Here is a 15132-nt window from a genome sequence, read left to right as displayed (position 1 = left end):
ACTTGGTGTTTGACTGGTTTCCTGCAATAGAGCAAAATACTGCTGTTTCTTGCTGTTTGAGAAGGGTCCTGGTAGCCTAGTTCATCTTGTACAGGGTCAGGTTACCCGGTTAAGTAATGTGTAGTAAATGTTTGACATTTTGAACTAATTAGCACAGTTTTCCATTCTGCTTGGTAAGCCATTGCCCAGCCCCCCCCTTCCCTCCAGAATTACAGAGCTCAGCCTGATCTGCAGAGTGCCGACAGGAACTTGCTCCTTTGTGTACCTCCCCCTTACAAGGCTCAGCCTTGTTCGGAGACAAGACAAACAGTAAAAGTGAAAGATGGCTAAGTTAAGTCATGTGGGGCAGGAAACATAAGGGGGTAGAGCAAAGAGGTCAGGCACCTACTAATGCTCAGTTAGAATAATATTCAGGGAACGAATGGGATAGCAGCAGATGTTGCCTAAAGAATAGAAAGGGCGTTTCTTTAAGCTCACTGTTGGGAGGATGCCTGTCAGACCATAAGAAACCAGGGAGAGCTGGAAAGCTTATCAGCTGCACTGAGCAGTACATGTGAGTGTTTATTGTTGGGAGTTCCTTTTATGCCTTCTTCGCTACAGCTGCGCTTCAACATGAAGATGAAACAGTGACCACACTCTTTTCGCTACAGTTTATGCAAAAGTCCTGCTGAATTTAAACAGAATGTAAATCTATCGTGCCTTTGTACCGGAGAGGGGAAGAAACGCCGTAGCTTCCTGCAGTGCAGCTGCCTTAAACAGGATAACAAGTCTCAAGGAGTGCATTCTGCAAGTGAACTGGGAAAAGTTTCTATTCTTGTAATTTTCCTTCTAAAACGGGCTTTTTGTTTTCACTGGCTTGGCTAATCAGAAAACTGTATTTTTCCTATGGAACTTCTGAATGCACCACAGAGAAGCTTTAAGGACTCACAAAATAAACTACCTTTTGAATCAAGGTTATTTATAGCTATTGCCAAAAAAAATAAAAGCCTCTTTTATTATTTTTATTATTATTATTATCATCATTATCATTACTACTATTCTGGATGTACCTTAATTTTCTTTGAAGGCTTTCTCTGTGCCTTGATCTCAAGGATCCATAGCTCCTGTGGGTTGTTTTTCTTAAAGAGCTTCTTCTACATCATGGCTTATTTATAAAGGAGATGGAATTCTGCAAGCCATTTAAATGGATTACAGTTAATCTGTCACCTACTGAAGATAACGTGCTGCCTTCTATAATGCTGATTCATTTTGAAGACTTAATCTGGAGATTTAAGACACAAATTTTGACCTGAAAAAAAGAAATGGAATGCTGTTTTGGAAGTTCTAAGTATCAGAGTCACTTATGGGTCTTTTGGGGTTTTTCTTGTTGGAGTTTGTACATGTTGGTGTGTTTGCTGAGTTAGTATTTTGTAGGATTCTATTTTTTTTTGTTTCTCTCTCCTCCTTCTCCCCCCCCCCTTTGTAAACTCAAGCACTTTATATTTTAGAGGAAAATGTTTAAATTCCAAGCAGGTAAATCTATACTTTTCCTTTACAGAGATACACTGATTACGACCTTAACCGCCTCATAAATTATGTCTTGTGTTTAGCATGTATGCATCTTTCTGCTGAGCGCAACTTTTCTGTCGGTTTTCAGACTAGTATTCTAATTTTCTTTTACTTGGTGTATGGAGCACGTCTCCAGTAAGGCAGCATATTAATAGTGCTAGATCTGTAAATACCTGCAGAAATGGGGAAGCCACTTAGCAGGCCAGATTGTTTACGCCAGAATCCTCCCTGTGTAGGAAAAGGTGATGAAGAAGAAGAAGATATAAATATTGAGGACTGTTATGTTCCTCAAAGGTCAATCTATGACACGGTTCGATTGAATGAGCAGATTGATTCTGGTTCTAAAGGCAGCCTCTCCTCTCGGCATTTCTCAGATCGGACTTTGCCATATAGTCATAGAACACTAGACCTCAGTACATTGTGCTCCAATGGTGCCCTCTCTTCTTCCAGTGTGTTTGAGCTCCGAGGACGGGAAGCTAACAAATTAGATGAAAAAATGATCTTTGATGCCCTTAAGCTGAACAATGACATCATTCGAACAGCTGGCTTGCCCAAAGCAAACTATCACACAGAAAAGAAAGAACACAGGAGATCCTGGAGAATGCTTGTCTCACCAAATTTCACAGATTATGGAAATAGAAGTGAATGTTCGATTGCTGGAACTGTTGATATGTCCAATTTAGCAACAACAGACCAGGGCAAATATGGAACCAATTCTTTGACTTCAGAAGAGGATGACTCTGGTCTATGCAGTCCTCCAGCAGAACGAGAAGAAAAACAAGATGTGTTAGCAGGGGAACAAGTTCAGATTAGGAGCATATCTTCTGTAGAAGATATTCGGTTGGTAGGTAAATTTGGAGCATTTCCTCCTATTTCTAGCAGTGATCAGTTTACCTCCAGAAGTGCCCCTGTCAATGGACACTACCCAGTGAAACTGCATGATGCTTCACAGACAGAACAAACAGAACAAGATTCTCTCTGGAACTTTGAAGTCAACCAGGAGGCAGCAGATGGACATTGCAGTCCACTGATTACTTTGAAAGAAGGCATCTTAGCACATGCAAAATGGTTCCAGGACAGTGTGGGACAGCATGATTTCACTTTAGACAGTAAGGAAGTAAGGAATGGCTCTGAAGTCAATGAGGCGTTAGAAACCCAAGACAGGATGATTGAAAAGGACTTCTTAGACGTTTCACCTCAGGACATAGATATTTATTATGAAGATACAGCTTTACATGCTAGTGCCACGGAGTTAGCAAAATATGTCATTTTGCATGAAACAGATGAATCCAATATGATCCATTCAGATTCTGAAATAGAATTGTCTGGTCAGGCATTGGAACTCAATAATACTGCATGCCGTCAAAAGGCAAATCCAGTGAACACTGAATTCAATTTCTGGGCCACAGGCATACAGATAGAACAAACCCTGGATACAGTTTGCAATGGCTTGTTGTCAAATAAGGTAATTCAAAGTATAAAAGCTTTTTTTAAAAATATTGCAGTTGTCAGTTGCATTATTTAGGGTTTTCTTCCATAAATGTGCCATGCACGTTTTTGATAGGTTGTTATTCTAGCCAAGGAGGTCCCTGGGATCATTTGCTCAATATATTATTGTAAGGCAAAAATTGGTGAGGTGGTCACTTTACTAAATTGATTAAGGGCAGTTTGTGACAGTTTGATTATTTCCAGCTGTTTGGTGCATGGCTATTTATTGTCCAGATGTTGCCTGTTACCCTTCATTTGGAATGCTTCCACTGTGCATTGGAGATCAGCAGTCCTGGTTTTACACAAATTTGTGGTTCAAGCAGCCAATGCCCTTCAATGGCAGATAGCCTGGTTTATTCTCTTTCAACCAGACTTAGTCATAAAGGTATAGACTACGATGCTTAGATTGTTGCGGTTTCCAAAGTACACAGATTAAAGGCTTGTTGCATGTACTGAAATGGTTTGCTTGGATCTTCATGCCAAGAAGTAGTTCTGAAGTTGTAGGATATTTTACAAGAGAACTTATATAGTTTACTGAGCAGTGACTGAAGTAAAGAAGCAGAGAGAAGCTTTGTAATAAGTAAAGGGTGGTTGTGAAGTCTGGGTTTTTTTGTTTTTGCCACTCTGGTCTGGCTGTGTCTTAAGTTATTTCAGGACTTGTTGCTAAGCTGTTCTGGCAAACTGTAGCTTGGTTTTGTCTTCAGTTCTGTCTTTTTGTGCATGCATCTGTATAAACAGTGGATCTGGAGAAAACAGTTTGGAATGCTTAGGAATTGTCTTTAAAATAAATGGACTTTTGAAGTAGACATAGAGGTCTGGATTCAAGTGTATGACTAGTTCCATGGACAAAAAGGGGACTGGATTTGTGTTGCTCAAGCAGCAGCACACACCCCTCCCCCACCCCCAACCTCATTCCACATGGTCATCTTTTGAAATTAGTTATACCAAAATGTTTTTAGCAGAAAATTAAGTGTGCTTGCTTGTAATGATAAAGTTTAATGAGAAATATTAAAAGCGTAGTCCTTTCCCCATTGTGTTCTGCAAATTTAGTATAGTTTCTTCACAGAGCTATTAGATACACTGAAACAGTATTATACTAGAAAATGCATTCTGCAAGCATGTATAATAGTGTTCTGGGCTACTACTGGAAATCCTCTGTTTCCCAGTCTGTGGATTGTTAGAGCATATAAACGGAGAAATTCTACACAGATGTGGCTTTTTCAGACATAAGGTCCCACTTGCCACTGCAAATCTTTCTTCCTCCAAGTATAGCTGATTCAGAGGCTTGAATGGGGATGGAACTGCTCACACTGTGCTGATGGACTTCTAGAGGGCTGGTTTTTATTATGAGATGAACTTCATGCCATGAGTTTGATATTTATGTATACAAGTGTCCTGTTTGCCAATATTTCTAGTTAAACTTCAGATTTTTAGATGCTGTTGAAGTGCCATACCTCTTTGAATAAGGTATTCAGACATGTCTTCTAACATGAGAAGACACCTCATCTGCTTGAAGAAAAGATGTAAAAATGGCCTGTTGTTGGCCACCTCTGGTAATTGAGGTGTCTTGAACTCCTTCTGTACCAATTCTCAGCTTTTTAGGTAGTAGGGGACTAAGTAGCCAAAGATCCATTTTGGGTTATACCTTCAGATATAAGTCTGGAACCCAAGCAAGCTTAGCATGTGTAGCCCAGAGTTGGTTTTGTGGTAGCAAGCATGACTTGTCCCCTTAGCTGAGCAGGGTCTGCCCTGGTTGAATATGAATGGTAGACTACATGTGTGAGCACTGTAAGATATTCCCCTTAGGGGATGGAGCCTCTCTGGGAAGAACAGAAGGTTCCAAATTCCCTCCCTGGCATCTCCAAGATAGGGCTGAGAGAGGTTCCTGCCTGCAACCTTGGAGAAGCCATTGCCATTCTGTATAGACATACTGAGCTAGATGGGCCTGTGGTTTGACTCCAGTGTACCCTAATGAATACTTTTGCAAACAGAAGTTGCTCTGTCTGTGCAAAGGGGAGGGACAGTTTTTTGCCCCTCTTTGAGGGACCTTCAGGGGCATTTTTGGGAGGCACCGGGCACAGTGGAAGGAAGGGGGACATGGTAAAAATTGCCCCTCCCTCACATGAGTGGAATTTCTTTCATGCACAGAAGTAGTAGTTGAAACCCAACCCATTAAGTTCCCAGATTAGGGAAGAAGAGTTTTCTAGTGGCAACTAAAAACACATCTACACATGGAGGACATGAAAGCTGTATTTACTAACCGTACTATAATGCTAAAGTTCAGTATTACTATGCAATTTCTTTTAAATATATGACTCATCATAGTGAAATTTCTGCCAGAATTATAATAGCTACTACAATGAGAGTTTGGGGTCCAAATGTTTTATATTCTTCCTCATGTTTTTTGAAATTCTCATTTGGTGATTGCAGAATGTGTTCTGTCACTTTCCTTTGTTTGACCTCAGATGAACCCAATTTGAGTTTTTGAGGTAACTGAGTTACTTGAGAAAATACATATTTCTGTTATGATTATCTCATTCTGTAAAGCGTGTTTACATTTTATTGCAAAACAGACCACCTGGGGCAGATAATTACATTGTTTCCTGTCCTTTGTCAGCTTCTTCTGTATCTGTAGTAATAGAACAGTTGCTAGTTTGATTGTTGCTACCATTAGTTCCTCAGCAACAACATCAGTTTGTCCATTGGTGTCATTGCTAGACCCAAACCGTGTTGGTACTGCAGCTGCCCATGATACTTCTGGGCCATGGCTGTCCCCAAAGTCATTATATGGTCCTTATATACCTCTTACGTGAGGACATGGTTGGGGCCAGGCTCTTGCCTGCCTAAATTTTAGGCAGGCAAGTTTTAACGTTTTAACGTTTTAAATTTTAATGGTTGAAATGTTTTAATCTTTTTATTGGTTGTTTTTATTTTTTTGTTGTAAACTGCCCAGAGACTTGCGTTCTGGGTGGTATACAAACAAACAATTCCCAATATTCGATGGGCCATTTTGACCTATAGGAGCTACAGAGGTCAACAGAAAGCTCTTCTGGTCAGAACTGAGACCCACAGATCATTTTTAAGCTGCAGGTGTACCAGTCACTACTTGCACCGCTGCAGCTTATGTTGCCCCAGAGATTTGATCTGTTATTTTTTGCCCCAACTTTAGACAGTTCCCCTATACAACCCTCTTAGTAACTATTTTTTACTTTAGTCTTCTGATGTAAGAGACATGCTTTACTCACATGAAAACACACTCTGTTTTATGGTTTCTGCATTGCATATCCAGAGAGAACTGTATATTCACAGAGGTGTGTAGACAAGAAGGATGGACTTTGAAGATACATGTTTGTGTAAACAGGTCAGAATTAAAAAGGACTTTGAAAATGTCCCCAATGATTACTTTCCCCTTGAACAAATAGATCCGGGGTGTGGAATCCTCATCAACCTGCCATGTATACCCACAAAACTCACTTTTTGTTTTTCGTACCATCTTTGAACATGTAAATTAGGAAGAGTAAGTACAGGCCAGAATAATCTTTCTTTTTTAAAAGAATCTAGTGTTTACTATGTTTTTGTAATAATAATTTAACTCTTGATTAGTTTAATGTATTTGTAATTTTCCTTGAGTTGGTTTGTGTTTACATCAAGAACAATTGTATACTGTGTCGCTAAATACTGTCTTTCACTATTTTCAATACATGCTGTGAGATTTTACTACTGTTCTCCAACTCTGATCATTGCTTATGCTCAACATGTTTCAGATTTAACAGCCCACATGTGTCTTTCCTTCCCCCCTCCTCTCAACAGGTATTTGAGAAAGAAGAGATTGAACCACTGCAGGTTAAGCAACAGGAGGTAAATTGGTTGGGTCAAGGCCTTATTCAGAGTGCTGCTAAAAACACTAGCACTGATAACCTTGAGTGTGATCTTGAGGATGTTAACACAAGGTGGAAAACTCTCAACAAAAAGGTACTGGTTATATTTTCATCATTGTTTACTTTGTTCTTGCTGTTGTTTTGCTGATATTTCTGATTCTTGTGCTAAAGGTAGTATTAAATATTTTCAAAATAGGTGCTACCTGGAATCTCAGTAACAGTACAGAGTCTCCCCAGTTTGTAGCTCCATATGTGGTTCAGTGCTCTCACAGAGTCCTGCAGAAGCAGACTACCCTTTGTAACACAGGTGCACAGTATTCTTTAAATATCCTGGGAATGAACTATAAGGAGCCAAAAGCCTGTAGAAAATAGAGGGTTGTCTTCTTAATACTGATAAGAAATGTAAGGAGTAGTTTGTATTTCTTTCTGTAGTACGCTGATTGGAGAGGATTTAGAGGACATTTTGCTTCCTATCCCAATAGGTGCATGTGTGAAAGGGGTCAATGAAGAACTCACCCTTTGCTTGAAGATTATCTGTGCCTCTGTACAGATTTGTCCCCCACTTTGAGAACCATGGCTTATCTTCTCATGGTTATAATAATGTATTAGTATTAGTTGTCCGTTGTACTGGGTTCAGTACCCCATCTGTTCTTAGTCTACAAATAAATTGAGAGCACCCATGAGCTCTATGCAGACATGATTGAAAAGACACTGAACTCGCATAGAGAATCTAAAGCAAAGCTGGAAGTCCTGCCCTGGCCCCATCACTCACTCCCAGCAGAGTGCCAGTCACAATTACAGCTGCGCTTGACTGAAGAGCTGAACTCTGTATCCGTGATAGCCAGTGTTTTGGTAAACAGCCTCCCAATCACAGAAACACTGGCCATCACAGTTATAGTGTTTGCCTCTTCAGAAGTACGCTGCTGTAAACATGAGTGATGCGCTGCCAGGGGTGAGTGACAGGGCCAGGGCAGAACTTCCGACTCCACTTTAGATACATGTGAGAACATAATTGTCTTTTCAGTCATGGATACAAGAGATTGAGAATGAGTAGGGTAAAGCCAAATGAATCCAGTACAGCTGTCAACCATCACCAATGTGTTCTTATAACCAAGGTAATCATATACAAAATGTTATAATGTTCATATCAATACTAAAATCCTTTTAAATTTTATCAAAGTGCACAGATGTAACTAATCAGTGCAGATTAGTTTATTTTTCTCCTAACCTCTCACATTTTGATGGTGTGCTTTGAAGGATAAGAGAAAGTATAATTAGTAAATGATAATACTTACAATTTTTGTTTAGGTTGCTCAGAGGGCAGCCCAATTGCAAGAAGCATTACTCCACTGTGGGAGGTTCCAAGATGCTCTTGAATCTCTACTTAGCTGGCTCATTGACACAGAAGATCTTGTGGCTAATCAAAAGCCTCCATCTGCTGAGTTTAAAGTTGTGAAGGCCCAAATACAGGAACAGAAAGTGAGTGGAAGTTATTTATATATCCTTATAGTAAATATATTTTTCTAGCCCCTATTTGGTAGGATATATGTATTGGACAGAGTTGTTGGATGCATTTCTACACATACCCCAGGCTGCTATTCCTACAGGAACATTTGAAGGTATTGTTAATAATGAGGAAGCTGGTAAGGAGGATGGAACTCTGACAGATACTGTCTGCCTAAATTATCTGTTTGATTTAGGGTAGCCCTGGTCTGTCCTTACTGAAGCATATTCAGGGCCAATACAATCAACCATATCTGTAGCTGGAAAATGGCATGCTGGTATTAATGGCTTGGTTATGTGAAAATGCTGTTGCGGATCACCTAACACAGGCAGACTTTCCCTATCCTGCAGTATTCTACATTTTACCTAAGCCTCAAATGACTGTGTAAATTGGACCTGAGTGAATGAATATCCTATGTTTGTTGAAGCAATATGAGCAAAGTGAGGTGCGTAATAGTACAATATATAAAGGACACCAGAATTGGAGGTGGAATTCATTTGTAGTATTTCAAAAAAAGGGGATATTGGCACCATACAGCTTCTTTCCTTTTGAATTAGGAAGAGAAAGAGATATGAAAGAAGGAAGGAACTGGAGATGTGATTTTAAGAAAAATAAAATAAATAAAGGGAGGGAGAACATTTGGTGCTCTCCTTCAGGCAGCAAAACATCCCACATTGCTTACATGCATATGCAGATCTCTTTTGGTTTGGGGAATGTTCTAGTTAAATTTAATGTAGTGCTGGAGAGCTACTCCCTTAAGCGGAAATCAACTTCAGTCTTTTGCCAGCACTTCAATCCTCCCATCAGTTTGAAATCTCCCCTCACGCATTCCTTGTTCCCATGTCTGACTCTCAGTGTGAAGCCAGATGGGTATTTCTATTCCTTGCGCTCTGAGTCTGCCTCCAGATGAGGATTACTGGGGAGTGAACTCTAGGCCTGCTTTCACCTTCCCTCCCAGGCCATCATCTCCTGATGCTTTTGGTCTCTGTGGAATTTTGTAAAATCTACTGTGAATGTCTAATTTGGCATAGCATCTTGATGTAACATCAGTTCCCCTCTATCTTCTGTTGATAGCAGAACACACCCCTGCAGAGGCTTTGAAAGCATTGTTTGTAATTCAGGAGAACCTCAGTATTTGCTGGGGTCCCGTTCTCTGCAATTACCATGGATAAGAAAGCAGTGAATACTGAGTAATTGTTAGGGATATGCACAAATCGATTTTTAAAATTCAATTTGTGTCCAAAACAAATCACCCAATTACAGCCCTAGTAATTGTGTCTATGGGATTGTGAGGATTAGGTTCCCGGAGGTTTTGTAAAAAGTGCCAAAATGAGTTAAATTGCCCTAAAATCATGGGGGAAAGTGCCCTACTGTGCTCAGTCTGTCCCCAACTGTCCAGCAATGCCTACCAAATGCTGCAATTAGCATTTTTCCAGCAAAAAACCACTTTCCCCTATTTTTAAAAACAGAAATGAGCCAGAAAATAGCTCCCTTGCACAAAATGATGGGTAGAAATGACCTCAGAGGTTATTTCCACCCACCCCAATGTGCAGATATGCAAAATTAACCCTTTTTTGCTCCTCCTCCACGCATATAACAAATTCGGATGCCAATTACCTGACTGCAGATATGCGAAACTGTGGATATCAGGTCCACGATTAACAAGGTACTACTAAAGATGGAGAGTTACCCCACTAAATTCTTGTTAAATACTATAGTGGGCATAGTGGAGTAAATATGACACGTGCAACTTGGAAACCAGATCTATAATAACTGCTCTTTAAAATAAATGATTAGTCCTTGAGGAGCAGGTTGCAGCTTGTACCGCATCAGAGAAGTTGAGTTCTTCAGACTGTCTAAAACAAAGCAGGAGGAGCGGGAGACTGGTTGAAGCACTGAAAGCAACTCTCAGGGAAGAAGCACTGCATGATGCTTAGTGAAACAAATCCTTTGATTATCTGGATAAGAGAACAGCCAAAGGTGCAGCTGTACATGATGAAATAATATTTGAGATTAGCATACAAATATGCATAAAATTACTTTGGGGCACAATCAAGAAAAAGTTAAACATGCTTGATTTCCCATTTAAATCATTTAGACTTGAGTGCATAGGCCTCCAATCACTTTTACGGATTGCTCGCAATAGTTGCGATACTGATGCTGAAGATTTTACTCATGAAAAGATTGGAGAGCATGATTAGGACTTGTGCCTTCATACTGAATTTCTGTGAACACAAAACATCTAGAGCAGGGATTCTCAACGTTGGGCCCCCAGATGTTCTTGGACTTCAACTCCCATAAACCCCAACAAAGGCCACTGGTGCTGGGGATTATGGGAGTTGAAGTCCAACACTATCTGGGGACCCAACATTGAGAATCCCTGATCTAGAGCATAATAGGCCTGTACACACATTGAGCAAACTGAGTAATACAAATGTGCAGTGACCTTCCTTCTCATCATGCCTGCCTCTGTATGTTTACCATAGTGGCTGCATGGCACATACACACAGAGAGTCCTGTGACCATATACTCAATAACATGCAATCTCCACCTCTAGATTTTGTGGGTTAATTATAATTCATTACTGGTCATATGGATACAAAGCTTAAGGCAAACACATGGGGGCCAAAGCAGGCCTGATATTGCTGTCCCCACTGTGCAATGACTTTTCCAGTTTGCTGAATGTAATAAATTGCCCTAACATCCTGGTCAGCAACTAGCTTTACAGGAAGAAGTTGTGGAGTGACAGGACAAGCCCCACCTCCCAAAATGGGCTGTACCTTCTGCTGCCAAAGCCACTGCTCCTTTCACATGGTTCTCCTGCCTCTGAGGAGGCAGCGGATGCGGGTGGGGTAAAGAGCCTGTATCCTTCTGAGGGGAGATTTGGCTCTTGACAATTAGTTACTGATCTCGATAATAATATATGTTTTTATCCCAAAGATATTGATTCTGCAAGTGGTTTTGGTGGACTACACAATTTATCTTTGAGCTAGGCAAGTCTATTCCTTTTTAGCATCTGTAGTCATGAGGAAGTCTTGTGCAAATCTATCTCTGTCTTCATGGGAACATCTTGTTTGAGTGCATCCACGTCTTTCAGAAATATCCTGAGGAGCTGTCATAATCTTCTACTAAGGTCTTTCAAATGACCCACGTACCTGGCGGTGGGGAGGGCGGGCGGCTGGGGAGGCAGACTCCTACCTGCCTCCCCTCACATGAGCACTGCTGGCCTAAAAACTCTGCCGCTCTTACAGTACACGAGTGGCACTGTGGTGAGCACCAGAGCCAGCGAAGGAAGTCCTCTGGCATCACATAACACATCACGCTGGGAGTGCAGTGCATTGGGGGAGTTCCCCGCTACTGGGCACTCACATGACCAGGGTAGAAGGGCACACTATTAGCCTGGGTTAAAAAAACCTCCCAATCCCGGTGGTTCTTAGATGCAGCTCTACCTGGGTAGGGCTGATCCTAGGTGTCTACAGAAAACCTTACATTTCCAAAAAATAATGCTGATGAAGAAAAGAACCCCAATATGCAATCTACACATCAATCTGTATAATAATCAAATATCTTTTAAAATGTAGAATATAGGTAAGACTGAACAATATTGATCCACAATCTATGACTCCACTATACAAAAGCTATGTCATCTGTAATCATAAATCAATCACAGATACTCCATATAAAAGTAGCCCAGGTAGAGCTGGTTGTGAGAATGACCTCACTGAATGTTGATTGTGATTTTTCTCTCTGAAGTGTTTGCATCAGTAGCTCACAATAGGCAATAAGCGCACATAAATTTGTAGCCCACCGTGAGCTTTCAGTATAGCATTAGATAGAAATCTGAATAATAATGTATGGAAAGGAGCATGAAGAAGTTGAAACTGTATGGTTGACATTATGGTTAGCTCAATCTGCTTCCAACTCTAATAATAAAATTACTTGTACTTGTGCAAATTACAGTATTTGCTTTGTAATTCTGGCACCAGAACTATTTCCTGCCATCTCAGAGAAGTGTTCCCTTAAGCCTACCCCTTTTGCCAGTAAACAAGACCTTGAAGAATCTGCCAGTTCTTCTTTTTACAGCTTTCTAGCAATCCAGTCATTCCTTGGCAATTTGATTTTTAATTATTTTGTCTCCAGCTTCTTCAGAGATTGCTGGATGACCGCAAACCCACTGTTGAACTAATCAAGCGTGAAGGGGAGAAAATTGCAGAGTCAGCAGAGCCCGCTGATAAAGAGAAGATCTTGAAACAGCTGAGCCTCCTGGATAGCAGATGGGATGCATTGCTCGATAAAGCGGAAATGAGGTACTTGAACTGTTTTTGTTCACTGAGAAGTAGAGCAGGGTATGCTCTTCAATGCAGCATGACAAACTATATCATTTGAAGCTTTGTAAACATTATCAATCTGTTGATTACAAGACTCGTGTTTGTATTTGGAGTCTGCCTGAGAAAATGGCTTAGAATATATCACTGCTTTTATTATGAGAAAAGTGGGTGTGGCAGTCTAGTAGAGCCTAAACATTACATCATTGCTCCATGTATGGTAGCTTTCTAGTTTTTAATGAAAAGCAGTATAGAAATAACTTTAAATATGTATATATTATTAAAGTGGATGTCTAGCATGTGGACACAGTGGGCTCCAAAGGAGGCCCAGGACAAGGGCCAGAGTTGGTTTCCTGCATACTGTGGAGGGACCTCCATTGAATGCAAAGGAATCATGATTTTTAAAAACAAGATCCCTGGTTCCTCTCCCACTGTAATCCTGAATTAGCAGGCACCAAATGCTGGATATGTGTGCTGCCTTTACTTTGCCTCTGAATACTGGCAACACTAGGCTGAAAAGAAGCAAGTAGTTTGTCACTACTAGCTTTCCTTCAGTGTGTGCCCTAAAAGAGGAAGAGATTGAGTTCAGAAGAGGTGAACCCTGAGCTTTGCTTCCTCTGAGCACCCCCACCCCCCCCACACACACACACATGTTTCTTTAAACTGTGAGGGGAATGCCATGCCCATGATTGTGCAGAAGAGGAATTGGTGTTAGAGTACATGCATCCTCAAGCATTTCTCCCTCCCCAATCCACAAGAATCTGTTCCATCCACTATGCTCAAGAAGGGTGTTTGTGCAGAGAAACCAAAGCTGCCTGTCCCCAAAGTTGACTTTTTAATCAGAATAGCAATCCTGTATGAGGCCTGCTCAAATTCATGTTTCATCTCTGGTCAGGACCACACATTACTATGAATGTCAGGTTGCCAACCAAAATGGCAGCAGTGTGTTGAGTTTACAAAATGTCTAGTTCAACTTGACTCATGTCCAGATTTCATAATGATGTGTTTCCTTTCCCTCTCTCCATATCATTGGCAGTTATTAGTAGGGGCAGAGAAATGCACATTATTGTGATATCAGAATGAGAGGTAAGCTGACACAAAAATACAGAGTGGAATGAGGTAAACTGGCACAGAACTGACATTTTCAGTAGCAGCCTTGTATTCTTTGTAACACAGCATTTCACTGTTTGAAGCAGTGGGGTTTCGTTTAGCACTCCATAAAAAATGTTTCAGTCAATGTAGTTTGTTCTCTTCAGCTAGTAAATATGGGTGTAGTTAAACGTAATTAAACAAAGGCTGTAAAATATTACAGTCTCTTGTTCTGTTTATACAGGCCTATTCTTGTCTAAATACATTCTTGTTTTGAATTGTTGTTTACAGATTTGATATTTCTAATCCATGAATTTATTTACACTTTCCGTTATATGTACAATTGGATATTCTAAATTTCGAATATTTCACATGTACCTCCACGCCAAAATGCCTTTTGTCTTGAAATGTTACAGGAATCGTCAGTTGGAAGATATCTCAGCGGTAGCACAGCAGTTCCATGAAACATTAGAACCACTGGTTGAGTGGTTAACCACCACTGAGAAGAGGCTTTCAAATTCAGAACCCATTGGAACACAAGCTTCCAAACTACAACAACAAATTTCTCAGCATAAAGTAAGACCTTCATGTGTCATTTATTTGACTTCCCCCTGCTTGTCCAATGAAAATTAGAATTCATGGTTCTTTTGTATTTGTTTATACCCTTCTTTCTTATTGGTGTTATGTTATTTCTGTTCTTAGTTATGTTCATATTTGGTTATATGTTTTATTTTTGTTTTTTCTTTTGTTTCTTTTTTTAAAAACAATTTTAATAACTTCATTTAGGCCTTAGAGGAAGACATCATCACTCGCAATCCAAATTTACAGCAAGCTATTAGTATTGGTCAGGCTTTAAAGACATTTTGCTCCAGGGAAGATAAAGATATGGTGCAGGAGAAACTAGATTCTTCCGAAGCCCGATACACTGAGATTCAAGAGAAAAGCAGCAGTAGGGCTGAACTTCTCCAGCAAGCGTATTGTAATGCTCAGATATTTGGAGAGGATGAAGTTGAACTGATGAATTGGCTGAATGAAGTTCATGAGAAACTGAGCAAACTGGCAGTCCAAGACTACAATACTGACTTTCTTGTGAAACAACATGCTGAAATGCTGGTATTTGCATTTATTTTCTGTTGCTTTTATTTTACCATTATTAGCACTTTGGGAATTAATTTTGTATTTTATCATTTTAATTATTATTCCTATTTATTTGTTTGTTTTTAAGCCTTTATTTTCTGTCCATCACTTATTCAGAGAGAACATGTGGTTGCTTAAAGTAGAAAGTTTTTCAACAATGACT

General features: G+C 40.2%; 1 protein-coding gene across 32 annotated transcripts in view; it reads left to right on the top strand.

Annotated features, from left to right (window-relative positions):
* DST (dystonin) overlaps positions 1 to 15132 on the top strand; it is a 488434-nt gene that overhangs the window by 387714 nt on the left and 85588 nt on the right. For 28 of the 32 annotated variants that reach the window (XM_053286451.1, XM_053286446.1, XM_053286475.1 and 25 more), the window contains 5 exons: positions 6847 to 7008; positions 8223 to 8393; positions 12559 to 12725; positions 14249 to 14408; positions 14619 to 14945. In XM_053286451.1, the coding sequence (XP_053142426.1) occupies positions 6847 to 7008; positions 8223 to 8393; positions 12559 to 12725; positions 14249 to 14408; positions 14619 to 14945 (987 nt within the window). The remainder of the gene's footprint in view (positions 1 to 6846; positions 7009 to 8222; positions 8394 to 12558; positions 12726 to 14248; positions 14409 to 14618; positions 14946 to 15132) is intronic. The other 4 variants (XM_053286459.1, XM_053286461.1, XM_053286477.1 and 1 more) reach the window with 1 other exon arrangement.

This window comes from Hemicordylus capensis, chromosome 1, assembly GCF_027244095.1.
Source record: "Hemicordylus capensis ecotype Gifberg chromosome 1, rHemCap1.1.pri, whole genome shotgun sequence".
NCBI classification, from domain to species: domain Eukaryota; kingdom Metazoa; phylum Chordata; class Lepidosauria; order Squamata; family Cordylidae; genus Hemicordylus; species Hemicordylus capensis.
The sequence above is the reverse complement of the archived record's forward strand: the minus strand, read 5'-3'. Positions and strand labels throughout refer to the sequence as shown.